Here is a 20909-nt window from a genome sequence, read left to right on the forward strand (position 1 = left end):
ACATGACCAATCCTACATGGCAAAATACTAATTATAGCTCAGTTTCCTCAATGGGCTAGACATTGCGGCATAAAGAAATGCTAGACCTACTCCCATTAGCAAATTTCCAATCTGATATTCAATCATTCTGGACCAGCACTGAAATCTTTGATGGTTTTGTTGACGCAACATCTTTGTACTTGAAAAGATATTCTGTTATGAAATTGATTTTTGAAATGTTAAAGGCAATATAAATATATGTATTAATTATTCATAAAGCAAAAAAGACTTAAGTAAAATAGTGCAAAGTTTATTAGAAATTTTGTATAGTTATTGATGTGATGCTTTGGTAAAAAAATTCAAAGCTCAATCATATTTCTACACATTTAAATGTGCTTTTGAATATCCTGTTCTTAAAAGTTAAATCAGTTATTTATTTAAATACAAATACATTTAATCCTACAAATTACCGTTAGTTTAGGAACATATGAGAATAGATATTTATATAAAAATGTAACCAATTAAAATATGCATCTAAGCAAAATACCAGTACTGGTATTTGCACAGCTTTTATTTACCAATACATGATTTGCAGTACAAATATTAGTAGTAAAACTCTCACTGTTGTTTTCCACTGGTAGTGCGACTCCAGTACCAACTTCATCAACGGTAGCTACCAGCACCTCTCTGCAAAACTTGATTGTTAATATAAACACATATTGTATACACAAACACACTCAGCTTAAACAGTGATTTAATAACTTTTTCTATGTCTTCATCTTGGCATGGAGTCACACACACAGATGAATCTTCTCAAAAAGGTTACCCATTAAAATCCACTTGGTCTTCCCTTTTCATTTGCATTGTATGATCATTTTTTCTCCCCCCTGTTTTTCAATACTATTTTGGAGTTTTGTTTGTACTGTTTTTAGTTACATGTCCTTCAGGGAAAAGGTGCAAAGATCATGTTGTGCCATTTTTTAGCAAGATGCTCTGTAGGTCTTCTGGCAGTGATAAAATGATTGCTTCAATGTGCATTTGCAGTTTCTCCATTGTGTTTTGTTTTATGGGAAGGCAATGTTGCTTGGCTTGCACCTGAATAGAGAGAATATATTTTTTAAAAATTCTTTTTATAAGTAAATTAATTATACAGGCTCCACCAATGAAACACATTGTAGTAACTCCCATAAAATATTCCACAGTAGATATGAAAGTATTGTAGTGTAAAATAACTATATTTGTTTCGTGTCATCCCATCTATTTTGTCTCCAGCATTTCATATAACAATTGGTCTGTTCCAGCTTTAATCTTCCACCGAGATATTTTACGTAGGAATAGGTCAAAGCTGTCACAATGTCACTGACAATGCAAGAGAAGAAGCTGTCTTAAGTGTTCAAATCAATTTTGAGGGCCCCAAGAGAGCATGGCAGCCCCAGTACCCATCAAATAATTCTGACTGCCATGCCCATGAAGCCCCACTCTCCACAACTGCAACAAAGTCCCATTCCCCAAATCAAAAGTAGCTTAAAATTGTGCTCAACAACAGGAGATTAACTACAAATTCTTCCTAGCTTATTTCCTACCTGTATAAAATAAATTTTTGATATGGAAAGATTACAGTTCTAAATTACTTGGCCTTAAAAGTTTGCAGTCGCATTTTCCATATTATTGTTAGCAGATAATCTTTGCCTATATTTTCTAAAAAACAAAATCTATATTCTGCTCCAATACCCAATGGTCCACAGTTAAATTCCAGAGTTTTACTGGGCATCAAATCGACTTTATTGGTGTTCTGCAATTTAAATTTTCAGAAATTATTCTTTATACATACCAACTTCTCTTTCAGCTTCAATACCAAATCCACCACCTCAACTTCTGTGTGCTTCTGAATCCATATCAATAAGTCCTACCAAAAAAGGGTCATATCCAAATTAAATAAAGTACTTTAACAATGATTGCTTTTCACAAATTACCTGCATATACTAGGTCCTTAGATAACATTTCATGATCACTATGGTCCAACTTTGTAGATTATTTAGAAGAACTAAAACATTGATTTTACAAGACACAGAATTCAAGGCATGTTTAGCCTGTTTTGTTCTACTCACTGCGTCACATAAGGCCTCCAGGTGCAATGCCTCCAATTTTTGTGTCATTTCTTTCCATCTTGACCGGAACCAGCCATCAAAGTTTGGTGATTTCAGGAACTGCCTTAATGGAATGAAAAGTAAACAGGACATCATAATTCCATATATGAATATTATTACAAATGTGATATTAGTGGATCTTTGAGCTAGCCAAAACTTGACAGAAATATGAAGTCAAGGTTATGCTGGAGTGCACTATCTTAACAACAGTGCTAGTATACATTTGTAGCTTTCCATCACGTTGGAACACTTGTAGGCCATTTGGTCCCTGTATCCCATTCAATGAAGTTATGACTAATCTGTGATCTTGTCCCAAATACCTGGTTTTGCAATAAATCTCAATACTTTTGATGAGCTTTTCATTTGGATTAAAGTTAACAATTGGGCAAGACTTCCAATCTGCATTCAAATGAGATTCCTAATTTCACCAGTGGTTCTAATCTTTTGGCTAGGCCCTCAGCCAGACATAACACTTTCTCTCTACCCAAAGCATAGATTCTATTAATAGTTTAAACTGAGATCAAATCATCTTTAACCTTTTCAGTTTTATGCAAATATAATCCTAATTTACATAATCTGTTTATATTTTCTATGTTTTCAGCTTTCACCACTTAGTACTCATCTTTTTTTTTGGTCCAAAGTCGGTGATTTCACATTACCACATTGACATTCATTTGCTACAGTTTTGTCCATTATAGAGTCAGTCATGGAAACAGACCCTTCAGTCCAACTCATCCAGACCAATCAAGTTTCCTAAATTAAACTAGTCCCATTTGCCTGCATTTGGCCCATATTCTGCTAAACCCTTCCTATTCATGTATCTGACCAAATGTCTTTTAAATGTTGTAACTATACCTGAATCTACCATTTCCTCTGGTAGTTCATTCCATATATGAACGATCCTGTGTGAAAAAGTTGCCCCTCAGGACCCTTTTAAATCTTTCTCCTCTCACTTAAAATTATGCCCTCTTGTTTTGAACTCTCCTACCCTAGGGGAAAGGCCTTGACTATTCACCTTATCTATGCCCATGATTTTAAAAAAACTGTATAAGGTCACCTCTCAATCTCATATGTTCTCAGTGAAAGAAGTTCAAGCCTATTCAGCCTTCCCTTCTAACTCAAACCCTCCAGTCCCGGTAACATCCTTGTAAATCTTTTCTGCACCCTCTCCAACAATTAAACAATACCCTACTGTAGCAGAGCAACCGGAACCTTACACAGTATTCCAAAAGTGTCCTGTACAACCTCAACATGACGTACCAACTCCTAAATTCAATGGTCTGAGCAATGAAAGCAAGCATGCCAAATTCTCTCTTCTTCACTGTCTACCTGTGATGCAACTTTAATGAATTATGTACCTGAACCCCTCTGTTCTATAACATTCCCCAGGGCCCTACCATTAACTGTCTAAGTCCTGCTCATGTTCATGTTAACAAAATGCAGTACCTCACATTTATCTAAAATGAACTCCATCTGCCATTCCTCAGCCATTGGTCTAATTGATCAAGATCCCTTTGTAATCTTAGGTAAATCTTCATCACAGTCTACTATACCACCAATTTTGGTGTCATCTGCAAACTTACTAACCATGCTTTCTATATTAGCCTTCAATGTCATTATATAAATGACAAACAACAGTAGATCCTGCACTGTTCATAATATCATCCATCTGTGGTGACTGGCTTTCTATCTCATCATCCAAGTTGTTAATACAAGATGAATAATTAAAGTCACTGATGAAAGTTTGCCTTCAATAGTGTATTTTTACTTGATGTGGCTGAGCTTACATTATCTTTCATAACATAAAAATGGGCGTGGATATCATGGTATTGAAGAATCCAATAGATATTTATTATAACTACTATGTACATTCCTCAGTCACCTAAATGTCTGAGCTATTATGCTATTAGTTTTCAGCACAGGGGCATGCCTCAAGTGAACAGAGACAAGAGGGAGTATGACATCTCTCCTTCCTCAGGACAGAGTAATGCAGTGATGATATGAGCATGTCCCAAACATACTGCAGGAGAGACATTTTACAACAGTTGCAACACTGACCTCTGTGGGACACCATTACTGACATTCTGCAAAAGTACCTGCAAAATATCCCTCTCTACCTCCTGCCCTTCAGCCAATTTCCTAAACAGATCAATAACTGGTGACAATTCCACTAGTTTCCAATCTTGTAATGGGGGAATTTTATCACATGTATTCTGGAAGTCCATATAAATAAAATCCACACATTCAACCATGTCCATTTATTTACTTATTTAAAAACAAAATCAAATCAGATTTGTCAGGCAAGATCTACATTTACAAATCCTCTGATCAGCTGAAAATTTAAAAGGTGTTCAATCAATCTATCTTAAAAGATAGCTTAAAAGCTGTTGCTTGAAAGTAACTGGTCTATAATTCTCTGGTCTCCCTTTCCCATTTTTTCAACAGCAGAATGATATTCACAATTTTCCAATCTGAAAAAAATATTCAAATCAGAAAACTTTGGAAGATTACAGTTTGGGCATGAGAGTTTCTCACCTACTTCCTTTAAAATATCTGGTTCTGGGGATTTGCTATCATCAAAAAGTACCCTTTTCAGTACTTTTATTTTACTTAATATTTTTTATTCACAGGATGAGGGAGGCTGGCTAGGCAAGCATTTATTGCCTGTTCCTAATTGCTCAGAGAGCAATTGAGAGTCAACCACTTTGCTGTGGATGTGAAGTCACATGTGGGCCAAATCAGGTAAGGATGGCAGTTGGTGAACCAGATTGGTTACATGGTCATCACTGGATTCTTAATTCCATATTTTTGTTGAATTCAAATTCCATCTGCCATGGCAGGATTCAAATCCAAGTCCCCAGAACATTACCTGGGTCTCTGGATTAACAGTCCAGTGATTATAACACTACTCCATTGTCTCCCCTACTAAATTTTATAACTATCCCTGATACAATTAGTTTCCTTGGACATGTGATCTTTCTGTTAGTAGAAACTCAAAATGCCTATTTAAAGGCACCCACCTTGAATTTTCCCAGTTTTTACTTACAATCATTATCAGTTTTCAAGGGATCCACATTATTTCTCATTCTCAATGTAACTACAAAATGTTTGTGTTGAATTTTATCCTCTGCATGTTTCTTTTTATCATCCCTTTTAATAGCTCTTAATATCTATTTTATCACCTTTTGTTGTTTTTTTGTATCTCTCCCAACTGGAATATTATTTTACTTGTTGGTGTCATTTTCCTTTAATTTAATCCTGTCTCTTACCATTTTGTAATTCATGGTTCTCTTTTCAAAAAGGGAGTTCTTGCTCCATAGGCTTATAACCTGGTTCTGTATAATATTTAATTATTTTTAAAGGCCTTCCAGGGATCTTCTGATCAAGTTATCCATTAACAGATTTGCCCAAATTACTGTTTTCAGTCCCTATCACATTCTGTTGATGTAGCCTTTAGCTAAATCTAAAATCTTAGAGAAACTGTTTTGTTTTTCTTCTTTCCATACACAACATTGAACTTGGTTATAAAATGACCACTGTTAAAAATGTTCACCTACTGTTAAGAACATTAACTAGATCAAGCTCATTACTGATTACTGAGCAGAATATGGATTAGTTGGCTTGTTGATTCTCGTTTGTGACACAATTTCCCAATCATGAAAGACTGGCATGTGAAATACTACATGAACTCCCTGTCGTGAAGATATGGAAATAAATGTCACTACATATAATTCTGCCGTTTGTGCAGAAAGCTACACTACAAGATGCATTGTTGAAGTATGTAATTGGAGAAAATAAATGGTCAAACGGTTAAAACCATTAAATTGACTTCGCCTCATTGATATAGTAAAGGCAAGTAATTTTTAGCCATCTAAGGTTTTGGAGTAGATTTGTAGCTCGGGTTGTGGGTGTTGAGGTTGTTGAGATTGGTTGGCTCGCCGAGCTGGTTTCTTGTTTTGCAGACGTTTCGTTACCATGCTTGGTAACATCCTCAGCCATCGTTAAAGTTCATTTTTACTATTGCACTGCCTCTGTTCCTCTGCTACTAAAACCCTGAACTCTAATCCTCATCCTGTAGCCTTTGTTACCTCTAGATCTAATTATTCAAAGCATTCTTGGCTGAACTCCCATGTTCTACCTCTGTAAACAGGAGGTCATCCAAAATTCCACTGCTTGGATCTTGTACGAGCTTCCATTCATCCATCACAGTTCGACACTCACCGACTTGTACTGGCTCCCACTGCAGCAGCCTTTCAAATTTAAAATCCTCATTCTGGGGGCAAAAAAAACCTCACTGGGGCAAATCAAATTTAAAGAATATTGCTTAAAAACCTCAGAGACTGAACTGAAAAACATGAATTATACACTTCGGTCTTTTCAAAAATTTTGCAACCGTGAATTAGTTTTGCTTCTATGCTGCATTATAGATGATTATCTCAGCTCTTTTAAGGGGATGTAACCAGAAAACTCAGAAGGAATATAGGAAGAAGGGGAGGCGATGGCCTTGTGGTATTATTGCTGGACTGTTAATCCAGGACTCATAACGTTCTGGGGACCTGGGTTAGAATCCTGCCACAGATGGTGGAATTTGAATTCAATAAAATATCTGGAATTAAGAATCTAATGATGATGACCATGAATCCATTGTCAGGAAAAACCCACCTGGTTCACTAATGTCCTTTAAGAAAGGAAACTGCCATCCTTACCTGGTCTGGCCTACATGGGACTCCAGACCCACAACAATGTGGTTGACTCTGAACTGCTCTCTGCACAATTAGAGATGGGCAATAAATGCTGCCTGGTTAGTGATGCCCTCATCCCATTAAATGAATTAAAAAAAAAACTTGAATACAATTCAATCCCCATTTAGGTGAAGAAATCCATGTTAAAACTAGATATCTAACATTAAATTGTATGTCTATCCCAAAGTAATACCAATATAAAATGGAACACTATAGCCTTTATACTGGACTGAACCAAAATACAAGCAAACTACGTACAATAAATACAGCAAGTAATGGATGTTCTTATGTCACAAATGAGATGCATGTATCCTCATTTTTGACAAAGATCACTGGAAAAAAATCAGGATTTAAAACATTCAGTTCAAAAAGTGACTAGTTCATCATTCATAATTTAACCCAGAAAAAAAAAATTGGGAATTTATCCAGTTGGCAAGGTGGTAGGACGAATGGTGTGCAGAATTGAATTAGCAATTATAATGATTTGATTCACTATTGCAACATAGCTGAAAATATAAGAATTAAGTAAATATCCCAGGGATCACCATTGACCAAAGATTTTGCTGGAACAGCATTTAAATATTGTTGCTACAAAATCAGGTCAAAAGCTTTGAAGTCTATGACACTAAAACTTTCTCCCTCTCAAAATTCCCCAAACCCCACATACCAGTACAAATCAGTAACATGATGGAATATATTCTTCCACTTGAATAAAGGTAAAATACTGTGGAAGCTGGAATTCTGAAACAAAAACAAAAGAATGCCAGAGACACTCAGCAGGTCTGGCAGCATCTGTGGAGAGAGAACCAGAGTTAATGTTTTGAGTCCAATATGACTCTTCATACCAAACTTGAAAGGCTATGCCTGTTTCTGTTTTCACAGATGCTGTCAGTTTCCGCAGTATTGTGTTTGTTTAATACTATCCACTTGGTTGGATGACTGGGGATCAAACAACACAAGAAGCTCAATTATAAAGCAGCCTGCTTGATTTGTGCCCCACGCATCTTAAACATTCACTCCCTCCACCACCTGCATTCAGCAGTAGCAATGTGCGCTATCTACAACATGCAATGAAGTAAGTCACCAAGTTCCTTGAACAACACTTCTCAAATCTACAATCTTTACTACCCTGAAAGACATTGGCAGATAATGCATCAGAACACTACAATCTGCAAGCTCCCCTCCAAGTTATTCAACCTCCTGACTTGGAACTATATTGCTTTTATTTTAAAAAGCTATTGCTAGGTCAAAATACTGGAACTCCTCCCTCCAACATTACTGTAGGTGTACCTACACCACATGGTCTATGACAGTTCAAGAGTAGCTCATAACTACCTAACCAAGTACGACAAATGCTCCCTCTGCCAGTAACTCTCATGTCCCAAGAACTAATTTTAAAAGTAAATAATTATAAAGAGGTATCTTCCCCAATTAATACAATTCCCTTAAACATAATATGCTTACAAGCTATAAATACATTCAAATTATAAGTAAAATAATAAGCCACATTGTCCAATTAGCTCACCATTGTAGATAACAAATACCATACAGAAGATACAAAACAGGACTATTGTGCAAACTTTGTGACAAATAAGAGACTGTAAAGTAAATGTGAAGGTAAGGAAGATGTTGAAAGAGAAGAAAAGAGTTCTTTTCAAAGTGTTAGCATGAACATCCTGTCTGAATACCAATTTAGTGAATTTTTTTTTAAACATAGCTTCTCCGTATAATTTCACGAGCACTTCAGCTTTCTTATCAACACAATTACCTTTTCAAAAGGTTCTAACTGGATTAACCCGGTACCATTCAATAATTCCATTCAGGAAAACAGGCGTTATGATGAATGTTACAATTACAGAGTCGTAGATATGTACACAGAAATAGACCCTTCCGTCCATGCCGACCAGATATCCTAAATGAATCTAGTCCATTTGCTAGCATTTGGCCCATATCCCTCTAAACCCTTCCTATTCACATACCCATCTAGATGCCATTTAGATGTTGTAATTTTACCGGCCTCCACTACTTCCTGTCGCAATTCATTCCATACAAACATCATTCGCTGCATGAAAAAGTTGCCATTAGGTCCCTTTTAAATCTTCCCCTCTCACCTTAAACCTACGTCCTCTAGTTTTGGACTCCTCCACCCTAGGGAAAAGACTTTAACTATTCACTCTATCCATGTCCCTCATGATTTTATAAACCTCTACAAGGTCACCCCTCAGCTTCCAACACTCCAGGAAAAACGGCCCCAGCCTATTCAGCCTCTCCCTATAGCTCAAACACTCCAGCCCTGGCAACATTCTTGTTAATCTTTTCTGAATCCTTTCAAGTTTCACAACATCTTTCCTATAGCAAGACCAGAATTGCATGCAGTATTCCAAAAGTGGCCTAACCAATGTCCCGTACAGCCACAACATGACCTCCCAACTCCTATACTCAATGCACTGACCAATGAAGGCAATACATATCAAACATCTTTTTCACTACCCTGTACCCTGTCTACCTGCAACTCCACTTTCAAGGAACTATGAACTTGCACTCCAAGGTCTCTTTGTTTCGACAATCCTCCCCAGAACCTTACTATTAAGTGTACAAGTCCTGCCCTAATTTGCCCTACCAAAATGTAGTGCCTCATAATTATCTAGATTAACCTTCATCTGCCACTCGTTGCCCATCGGCCCAACTGATCAAGGTCCTGTTGTACTCTGAAGTAACCTTCTTCGCTATCTACTAACCATCAATTTTGGTGTCATCTGCAAATTTACTAACCATACCTCCCATATTCACATCCAAATCATTTATGTAAGAGGACAAAAAGCAGTGGACCTAGCGCTGAAGCCTGTGGCACACTACTGGTCAGTCCTCCAGTTCCGAAAAGCAACCCTCCACCATCACTCTGTCTCCTACCTTCTAGCCAATTTTGTATCCAAATGGTTAGTCCCTATATTCCATATGATCTAACCTTGTTAATCAGTCTATCATACGGTACCTTGTCAAACGCCTTTCTGAAGTCCATATAGATCACATCCACCACTCTGCCATCAATCCTCTTTGTCACTTCTTCAAAAAACTCAATCAAGTTAGTGAGACATGATTTCCGTATTCTTGGACTGGACCAGATATTTCTCTTGGGTTCAACAGCAACTTCTGTAATCTAGTGCTCAGATCCTCGTAGATCGAAATATGATCTGAATATACCTGTCTGATAATTTAGTATTGCACACACACAGTTATATCTTCCTACTTTTGCATATTATTGTGAGGCTCATTTTAAAATGCATGGAATAAAACCGATCATACAAAGCTTAAAAAATAATTAAAAGTCAGTATTTAATAATGTAACATAAAATCACCCAAGTTAAATGTAAAGCCTGCTGCACATAAATTCTTATCGTTCCCTTTGTATATTTCTTCAGAGGGATTGATTTCCTCCTCCCATCACCCCATACCCAATACCAGGCACATAAAACAGAACCAGAGATTCAGTGCTCTTTAGATGTGATATTCCTCACGTAATTCATGCAAGATTTTTGAACTTGCTGAACAACAATTTAGTTAAGACCTATTTTTGTTGATGTGGCTAAAAGTAGAACAAATGTTAATTTGGTATTTATTCTGATTGCATGATACAGAACTTGAGAGTTCCTGACTTGTCCACATCATCTGATCCTCCAGTCCACCAAATAATTGGAATGCTCCCTTTTTTTAAAATTCACTCATGGGACGTGGGGGTCAGTGGCTTATCCACCCCTAGTTGCCCTTGAGAAGGTAGTGGTGAGCTGCCTTCTTGAATCTCTACAGTCCATGTGCTGTTGGTAAATCCACAATGCCCTTAGGGAGGAAATTCCAGGATTTTGATCCAGCAACATTGAAGGAATAGTGATATATTTCCAAAACAGGATGGTGAGTGGCTTGGAGGGGTACTTGCAGGTGGTGGTGGTATTGTTGTTCCCATGTATCTGCTGCCATTGGCAATCTGCATAGAAGTGCTTGTGGCTTTGAAAGGTTCTAAGGATCTTCAGTGAATTTCTGCAGTGTGTCTTGTAGATAGTACATGCTGTTGTATCTGAGCTTTGGTGCTGGAGGGAGTAAGTACTTTGTGGATGTGATGCCATTCAAGCAGGATGCCATTCCTGAGTGATGTCAAGTTTCTTGAGTATTGTTACAGCTGCACACATCCAGGCAAGTGAGGAGCATTCCATCACTTTCCTGACTTGTGCCTTATAAATGATGGACAGGTTTTGGGGTGTCAGGGGGTGAGTTACTTACTGCAGTATTCCTATCCTCTAACCTGCTCCTGTAGCCAGTCTATTTATATGGTGAGTTGAGTTGAGTTGCTGGTCAATGGTCACCCCCAGGATGTTGGTAGTGGTGGATGCCGTGATGGCAACACCATTTAACTGTCAAGGGACGGTGGTCAGGTTGACTCTTACTACAAATGGTTACTGCCCGGCATTTGCGTTACTTGCCATTTGTCAACCCAACCATGAATATTGTCCAGATCTTCTAGCATTTGTACATCAACTGCTTCAGTATCTGAGGAGCCACGAATGGTGCTGAACATTGTGCAATTGTTGGCGAACATCCCCAATTCCGACCATCTGATGGAGGGAAGGTCATTGATGAAGCAGCTGAAGATCGTTGGACCTAGCACACTACTGAGTTACTCTGCAGAGATGTCCTGGAACTGAGATGACTGACCTCCAACAACCATAACTATTTTCCTATGTGCCAGGATAACAAGTCAGTGGAGAGTTTGCCCCCGATTCCCATTAATTCTAGTTTTGCCAAGGCTTCTTGATGTCATACTCAGTCAAATACAGCCTTGATGTAAAGGGTGTCACTCTAACCTCACCTCAAGAATTCAACTCTTTTGTCCATGTGTGAGCCAAGGCTATAATGAGGTCAGGAACTGAGTGCCCTGGCAGAACCTAAACTGGGCGCCACTGAGCAGGTGCTGCTTGTTAGTACAGTTGATGACACCTTCCGTCACTTTCCTGATGATCGAGAATCAACTGATTGGGCGGTAATTGGCCGGGTTGGATTGTACTGCTTTTTGTCTACAGAAACACCTGAGCAATTTTCCATATCGTTTGGTAGATGCCAGTGTTGTAACTGTACCAGAGCACCTTGGCTACAGGTGCAACAGGTTGTGGAGCATAAATATTTATTACTGTTGCCAGAATGTTGTCAGGACCCCCAGCCTTTGCAGTATCTAGTGCCTCCAATCATTTGTTGATATAACATGGAGTGAATCAAATTGGCTGTTAACTAGCTTCTGTGATGCTGGGGACTACTGGTGGAAGCCAAGGGGAATCATCCATGCAGTACTTCTGGCTGAAGATTGTTCAGCCTTATAGTTTGCACTGATGTGCCGGTCTTGTCCGTAATGGAGTATTGGGGAATTTGTGGAGTCTCCTTCTCCAGTGAGTTGTTTAATTGTTCACCAACATTCATGGCAGAACTGCAGAGCTCATATCTGAATCATTGGTTGTGGGATCACTTAGCTCGATTACTTGCTGCTTATACTGTTTGGCAAACATACTGTTTTGTAGCTTTATGAGGTTGACACCTCATTTTTAGGTATGCCTGGTGCTGCTCCTGGCATACCCTCCCACACTCTCTACTGAACCTGGGTTGATTCCTTGGCTTGATGTTAACGGTTAAGTGGGGTTTATGCTGGGCCATGAGGTTGCAGATTTTGTTGGAGCTGCTGTTGATGGCCCACAGTGCTTCATGGATGTCCAGACTTGAGTTGCTAGGTCTATTCAAAGTCTGTTCCATTTAGCATAGTGATAGTGCCACACAACATGAAGAAGATTGCCCTCAATGTGAAGGCGGGACTCGGTCTCCATACGGACTGTGCTGTGGTCACCATTATACCGATACTGTCGTCATGGACAGATGCATCTGCAGCCAGTGGAGTTTTAAAAATTAGTTTAATTATGTTTTGCCCTCTTGCTGGTTTCCTCACCACCTGCTGCAGACCCAGTCTGTCCTTTTGGACTTGGCCAATTCGATCAGTAGTGCTGCTGCCGAGGCAGACTTCGTGGTGGACATTTAAATCCCCAAGTACATTTTGCATCCTGGTCACCTTCAGTGCTTCTTATTTCTTTATCCATTCAGGGGAGGAGGGCGTCGCTGGCTACGCAGCATTTATTGCCCATTCCTAATTGCCCAGAGGGCAGTTAAGAGTCAACCACATTGCTGTGGGTCTGGAGTCACATGTAAGCCGAACCAGGTAAGGATGGCAGTTTCCTTCCCTGAAGGACATTAGTGAACCGGATGGGTTTTTGCAACAATTGACAATGGATTCACAGTCATCATTAAACTCTAAATTCCAGATATTTATTTAATTCAAATTCCCCCATCTGCCCTGGCAGGATTCAAACCCAGGTCCCCAGAATGTTATCTGGGTGCCTGGATTAACAGTCCAGCAATAATACTACTAGGCCATCGCCTCCCCCCATGTTCAACATGGAGGAGTACTGATTCATCAGCCAAGAGAGACAGTATGTAGTAATCACCAGGAGTTTTCCACGCCCATGTTTAACCTGACGCCAGAAGACTTTATGAGGTCAGAGTCAACATTGAGGATCCCAGGCAACTTCCTCTGATTTTACACCACTGCGCTGCAATCTCTGTGAGGTCTGTCTGGCAGGTGGGACAGAACAGATCCAAGGATGGTGATGGTGGTGTCGGGGACATTGTAAGGTATGATTATGACTATATCAGGCTGCTGCTTGACTTGTCTGTGAGACAGCTCTCCTAATTTTGGCTCTAACCCCCAGACGTTAGCAAGGAGAATTTTGCAGGGTCGACAGAGCTGTTTCTGCCATTGTCATTTTCACTGTCTCGGTTGATTCCGGGTGGTCCACCCAGAGCTTTGAGACTTGGTAGCAATTGATACAACTGACTAGCTTGTTAGGCCATTTCAGCGTGCAGTTGGGGTGAGCCACATTACTGTGGGTCTGGAATCACATGTAGGCCAGACCAGGTGAAGATGTCAGATCTCCTTCCCCAAAGAACATTAGTGAGCCAGATGGCTTTTCCTGATAATTAACAATGTTTTCATGGTCATTGTCGTGATTGTAGCAAGGTCAGCTAGGTGGATCTTGTAGAATGAGTGAGTCCCCTGACTGGACCAGATTAACAGCCCCAATCAGGGAGTCCTAGCTGACAGGTAAGAACAGGAGTGTCTGACATCCTGTTCACTCATAGCTGGCTCTGAGGGAGCTGGATCAGTGTCCAGGACTCTCCATGTGCAAATAATGGGTAACTGGATGACAAGATACTGGTCTCTGTGGAGTAATTTCATTCGTGAGTAGATTCTTATTTCCAGATTTTTTTTTTTTTTTAAACTGATCTCAAATTTCACCATCCACTTTCAAACCCACGTCTCCAGAACATCAGGTGAGTTTCTAGATTAGTAGTCTCGTGATAATATCACTAGTCCGTCGTCTACCTCTTTACCTTTTTACCCTTTACTGAAGATAATAAGCTCTACATCAGTTGTCAATAACTGTTTGGCTCGTAGCTAAATTTCTGGTCAGGAAAAAAAACAATGACATATCTAAATCCAGCCAAGCCCTGAGAAAGAAACATCAGTCAGTCGTTACCTATAGAGTCCGATCCAATCGCCCTTTAAACGAGAAGTGAGTTGTGGTCCTGCTTTTTCCAAAGTTTTCATGAATTCTTCTTCACTGAAAGGCTTTAATTGAGGCGGACTCTAAGAGCCAAAAACAAAATAATTCATTGAAAACTACATTTGAAATGGATATCCAAGTTTCAGTAAATAATATCAAACTGAATTGTGGATTTCTGAGCTGAGTACTTTCTTACCTTCCACGGTGAAATACTCTTTTGTAAAGGCATTAAACTGGCTACGTATCGTTCCTGAAATTAAATTTAAACAGTCCATGCTGACACAGTAATTTAGAAAAAATATTGGCTTAATTACTCCCTTGCTATTTCACCACCCTGAAAGATAGCCCAAGCACCCATGAACTGTCCTTGCTGAAACAGGAATAAGTTAGCTTGAGAGCATGCTCAAATAATTAATCAACAGCCAACCTTCACATTAAAGTCACAGACATATCATACAGCATTTTGCACAGAACGTGAGAAGACTGAAATCCAGTGAGTTTTCTTTCTCCCTACAGAAATCTTTATCTTCAAATCTGATTCATGTTTAAGTTGAGTCACTGAACCATATGAAGATGGAAAGTACCAGTTTTAATCCTTGCTCTAATTTTAGGGTCTGAACCAGAGTAGATGGAAGGCATGCTAATTAGCTTTAATAGCTCAGGCTTTGGGAACGGGAAATGAGAATGTATTTATTAGTTGATTCTCTTGCTGTCAATGGTTATTCAGTTTGACTGCAATACTTCTCAGTCAAATAGATTGTGGAAGCTCACTGCCAACATATACACAAATGGCTGTCTGGACAAGAAACTGAAGTGCTACAGGTAGCTATAGAATTATATCAACTTTTTAAAAAGCCATCATTTTCAAATGAAATTTAAAACTTACCAATGGAATGATGAAGCTTTGTGTAAGTTCTAAAAAGTAACGTCTAAGAATTGCACTTTGTACTTCAGAAGGACGCTTTTGCTGTATACCCTGTGGGGACAGTAACAAAATAAATTGAGGATTTGTAAACTGAACAATACAAAGGATTTCAATGACATTGTAATTTAGAAAATTAGAATTTAGAAAACAAATTTTCAAACGTCATTGGTAAAGTTAAACAATCATTTTATACATTGAATTTTTTAATCATGACAAATAGTAGCTTTAAGTTGGATGTATTGTCCGAAACAAAACGCTGACTATGCCAACATTTAAGTGAGACCAAATGACAATTGTTTTAGTGATATTAACAAAATTGTATTTCAGCATGGCTTTTTGAAAATGAAATCATGCCTGACTAATTTATTAGAATTTTTCTTTTGAGGACATCTCAACCAGAGTGGATAGAAGGGAAACAGTAGATGTTTTCTATTTGGACTTCCAGAATGCATTCGACAAGGTACCTCATAAAAGGTTACGTTACAACACAACAGCCCATGGTGTTTGATGTAGTATGTTGGCATCGAGAGAGAATTGATTAATGGGCAGGAAACAGCGACTGGGGGTCAGGAGTTCTTTTTCAGACTGACAACCTGTAACCAGTGGGGTTCCACAGGGGGCCGTGCTGGGAAGACACATGTTTACAATATATGTTAATGGCTTGGAGGAAGGAAGTGAATGTATTGTAGCCATATTTTCATATGACACAAGAATAGGTGGAATGGCAAGTTGCAAGAGGGATACAAAGAGTTTATAGTGAGATATTGATAGGTTAAGTAATCAAGCGAAAACTTATCAAATGGAGTATTACATAGGAAAATGTGAGGTTATTCATTTTCAAAGGGAAAACAGAAGAAGTGTTATTTACATAAGAAACGGTGCAGGCAGCTGCGACACAAAGGGACTTGGGGACATTTGTGCTCAAATCCAATGAAGGAAGGAAGGACGGAAGGACAGGTAATCAGGAAGGCTAATAGAATAGCCCTCTTTAAGGGAATTGGAACACAAGAATACAATGGTCGTTGATTTACGAAAGAGGGACTTATGAACCCTTGTACTTACGAACCCTTGTACTTACGAATGCGATCACATACAGGATGTAGTTTTAAAACTTGACATACAAACTTTTCCTGTACTTTGAATAGCTGCTTTACATTGTCCTGCATTGTACTCTGACTTGAAAACAAAAAAAAACTTGTGAACAAACTCTAGAAGGGAACCTGTTTGCAACTCGGGAACTCCCTGTTAAGGAAGTCTTACTTCAATTGTACAAGGTACTGGAGAGACTATACCTGGAGTACTGACAGCAGTTTTAGTCCCCTTATTTAAGGCAAGATAATAATTTCATTTGAGACAGTTCAGTGAAAGTTCACTAGAATGATCCCTGGTATGAAGGGATTTTCTTGTGATCAAAGACTAAACAGATTGGGCCTCTACTTATTGGAATTCAAAAGAATGAGAGATAGTCTTATAGGAGCAGGAGTAAGTCATTCAGGCCCTAGAGCCTGCTCCCCGCTATCCCAATAAGATTGTGGTTGATCTGTGGTGCAACTCCATATGTCTGCAGTGGGCCCATATCCCTTGATACCCTTGCTTAATAAATATCTGTCCACCTCAGATTTCAATTTAACAATTGAACTAGCGTTGACCATCTTATGAGGAAGACAGTTCCAAACCTTCATTATCCTTTGTGTGTACTCTTTGCATGTCTCATTGAAACATATAGGATTCTTAAGGGGCTTGATAGGATAAATGCTGAGAGGATGTATCCCCTCATGGGAGAGTCTAGAACCCAAGGGCACTATTTCTTGACAGAAAAAATTCTTCATCTGCCTTAAATGGGAGACCCCTTACTCTGAGTTTAATGCCGTCTAGTCCTAAACTTGCCCACAAGGAAAAACAACTTATTGCACCTACCCTGTCAATCTCCCTAAAAATTCTGTATGTTTCAATAAGATTACCTCTCATTTTTCTAAACTCCAATGAGTTCAGGCCCAACCTACTTAACCTCGCCTCGTATCTTGTTCTAAACTAAAGATCGAAAACCAGAGACCAGAGACCAAAGACCAAAGACCAAAGACCAAAGGCCAAAGTCACACCCACAGATCGACAAATCTCTACTACTGCAGACAGCAAGAGCTGCAGAAGGTGGAGTCAGAGGCAATACAGTGTGGAGCTGGAGGAACACAGCAGGTCAGGCAGCAGAGGAGCAGAGGAGCAGAAATGTCGACGTTTTGGGTTTATATCCTTCATTAGGGCCCATTAGCATGGAGCAGGCTCTAGGGCCTGAATGACTTACTCCTGCTCCTATAAGACTAAGACTATCTCTCATTCTTTTGAATTCCAATAAGTAGAGGCCCAATCTGTTTAGTCTTTGATCACAAGAAAATCCCTTCATACCAGGGATCATTCTAGTGAACTTTCACTGAACTGTCTCCAATGAAATTATTATCTTGCCTTAAATAAGGGGACTAAAACTGCTGTCAGTACTCCAGGTATAGTCTCTCCAGTACCTTGTACAATTGAAGTAAGACTTCCTTAACAGGGAGTTCTTCCAGCTCCACACTGTAAATCTCTACTATTAACCTATAGTTGACCCTTTTGCTATAGTTTATCTCCGCAGCAACTTGGTCACAATCAGTTTCTGAAGGCATATGATTTGGATGTGAATATAGGGAGGTATGGTTAGTAAGTTTGCAGATGACACCAAAATTCGAGGTGTAGTCGACAGCAAAGAAGGTTACCTCAGAATACAATGGGATCTCGATCAGATGTCCAATGGGCTGAGGAGTGGCAGCTAGAGTTTAACTTAGATAAATGGATATTTTGGAAAGGCAAATCAGGGAAGGACTTATACCCTTAATGGTAAGGTTCTGGGGAGTGTTGTTGAACAAAGAGACTTTAGAATGCAGGTTCATCTTTCCTTGAAAGAAGAGTTGCTGGTAGATGGGATAGTGAAGGCGGCATTTGATATGCTTTCCTTTATTGGTCAGTGCATTGATTATAGGAGTTGGGTGGTCTTGTTGCGGCTGTACAGGACATTGGTTAGGCCACTTTTGGAATACTGCGTGCAATTCTGGTCTCCCTGCGAGAGAAAGGAGGTTGTGAAAATTGAAAGAGTTCAGAAAAGATTTACAAGGATGTTGCCAGAGTTGGAGGGTTTGAGCTATAAAGGAGAGGCTAAATAGATTGGGGCTGTTTTTCCTGGAGTGTTGGAGGCTGAGGGGTGACCTTGTAGAGGTTTATAAAATCATGAGAGGCATGGTTAGGGTAAATAGACTAGGTCTTTTCCCCAGGTTGGAGTCGTCCAAAACTGGAGGGCATAAGTTTAACATGAGAAGGGAAAGATTTAAAAAGGGACCTAAGCTGCAATGTCTTCATGCAGAGGGTAGTGCATGTATGGATCGAACTGCCAGTGGAAGTGGTGGAGGCTGGTACAATAACAACATTTAAAAGGCATCTGGATGGGTCCTTGAAAAGGAAGGATTTAGAAGGATATGGGCCAAATGCTAGCAAATGGCATTAGATTTATTTAGGATATCTGGTCGACACAGACGAGTTGGACCAAAGGGTCTGTTGTGTGGTGTACATTTCTGTGACTCTAAGGTGCTTTATTAGAAAACATATCATGGAGAAAGAAATCTAACTCTTAAAGGGACCATCACTCCAACATGAAATATAGGTTTCTCTCCAAAAGTACATAGCTGCACAATAATCTATGCTGCATGTGGGCTTTGCAGTAGTTCTCTCCCCACCTTCATGTGGTTCATGTAGGCATACAACAACACTGTAATTTTACATTCAAGTGGTTAGTCTAGATAAATGCATCAGGAGTACCCCACAGAGTACTGCTGTGCTGCCTTCATTGTATTTATGACTTGGCACGGAGTTGTTAGGTGTTTCACAGTCTCTTCTGAATGACTAACATCACACATCGGAGCGCTTTTATTTTTCCATTTGTATGTATATATGTAGACTTGGTTGTCCATAAGTTTTAACAAAGATCAAAACCAGGCATTTTCTGTATCAAGTTTTCCATGAGATGCGTGTGACTTCTTGTGAACTTAATTCAACTTTCCAAATTTCATTAATATTTAAGTCATATTGTTGAAGGCTTAGCAATTATATTCAATGTGATGATAAAATTTTAAGTTAAATAAAGAAAAGTAACATCCAATGATTCATTTCTCAAGGCCTACCTTCTGCACTTGTTTTATTATCTCTTCATCTCGGCTCAGGAATGTTTTATAGGAAGTGTACACACCTACAGAGAAACGTAATTGTTGTAGTCAATATTGAAATCAGAGATACCAGTTCAAATGACTATACTGTAGAAGTGCTAACATTGTCCCCACAAGGCTTTTGGGAAAAGGAAAAACCTGGTATTTTTGTGATAAAAGACTCACCCAAAATTCTTGTCAGGTTTCCATATTTGGAGTTTCTTTTCCAAAAGGTCATGCAATTAATTCTATAGCAAATAGCTCTGATGTTAAATGAAAATAACACAAAATCTAAAACTCACTCCCCCAAAATCTGGGAGACATTCTGGGTCAGAGACCTGTAAGTTTTAGATCAAAAATATGAAATATTACATTGCGCTGTGGATCCTGCTTGTAATTCCTCAAGAAAACATTCATGTGACGCACTCTTACAAATAAGAGACTTAAATTCAGAAAGATTTTTTTAAATGACCAGATTTTTAAAGGGCTTTACAACCAGTGAATCATATAGAAGGGTAGTTATTATTGTAACATCGGAAATGTCAGCTAATTTGCAAATGTTATATTCCCACAGACAGCAACATGATAATGACTAGGCAATCACTTCGAAATGGTGCCATTTGATCTGCAGCATCCACCCAGACAGCCAGATAGGGCCTTGTCTTTTTTTCATACAATCCCTACAGCATGGAAGCAGGCTATTCAGCCCATCGAGTCACACCAACCCGCTGCAGAGCATCCCATCCAGATCCAACCCCCTACCCTATCCCTGTAACCCTGCATTTTCCCATGGCTAATCCACCTAGCTCGCACATCCCCGGACACTATGGTCAATTTAGCATGGCCAATCCACCTAACTTGCACATCTATGGACTGTGGGAGGAAACCAGAACACCCAGAGGAAACCCAAGCATGCAGACATGCAAACTCCACACAGACAGTTGCCCAAGGCTGAAATTGAACCCAGGTCCCTGGTACTGTGAGGCAGCCGCACTAATAACTGAGCCACTGTACCCCACTGTCTCTTCCAACAAGCAGCAACTCCAACAGTGCAGTACTCCTTTACTACACTGATGTGTCAGCCTTAGTTTTTTTTTGCACTCAAGCAATGGAGTAGGACTTCAGCGAAAAAGGCAATCAACTGGCTAATCGAGGGTCATGTACACAATGGAAAGGTTGAACTGATGACTTCATGCCAATATTTGCTGTAGATCCACCAAAAATCAGATGTGAATATAACTGAGAGC

The 20909-nt window shown here is 39.3% G+C and overlaps 1 protein-coding gene across 2 annotated transcripts in view; it reads right to left on the reverse strand.

Annotated features, from left to right (window-relative positions):
- Nucleotides 1-268: 268 nt before the first annotated feature.
- dennd6aa (DENN/MADD domain containing 6Aa) overlaps nucleotides 269-20909 on the reverse strand; it is a 91410-nt gene continuing 70769 nt past the window's right edge. Inside the window, exons 14-20 of one of the 2 annotated variants that reach the window (XM_020537416.2) lie at nucleotides 19642-19706; nucleotides 15404-15493; nucleotides 14714-14767; nucleotides 14491-14600; nucleotides 2088-2190; nucleotides 1811-1885; nucleotides 269-1074 (exon numbers count right to left, since the gene is read on the reverse strand). In XM_020537416.2, the coding sequence (XP_020393005.1) occupies nucleotides 943-1074; nucleotides 1811-1885; nucleotides 2088-2190; nucleotides 14491-14600; nucleotides 14714-14767; nucleotides 15404-15493; nucleotides 19642-19706 (629 nt within the window). In that variant the 3' untranslated portion in view covers nucleotides 269-942. Of the gene's footprint in view, nucleotides 1075-1810; nucleotides 1886-2087; nucleotides 2191-9866; nucleotides 10074-14490; nucleotides 14601-14713; nucleotides 14768-15403; nucleotides 15494-19641; nucleotides 19707-20909 lie in introns of those variants that run through there. The other variant, XM_048606411.1, reaches the window with a different exon arrangement.

The sequence above is a fragment of the Rhincodon typus genome, chromosome 16, assembly GCF_021869965.1.
Source record: "Rhincodon typus isolate 14 chromosome 16, sRhiTyp1.1, whole genome shotgun sequence".
NCBI lineage: Eukaryota > Metazoa > Chordata > Chondrichthyes > Orectolobiformes > Rhincodontidae > Rhincodon > Rhincodon typus.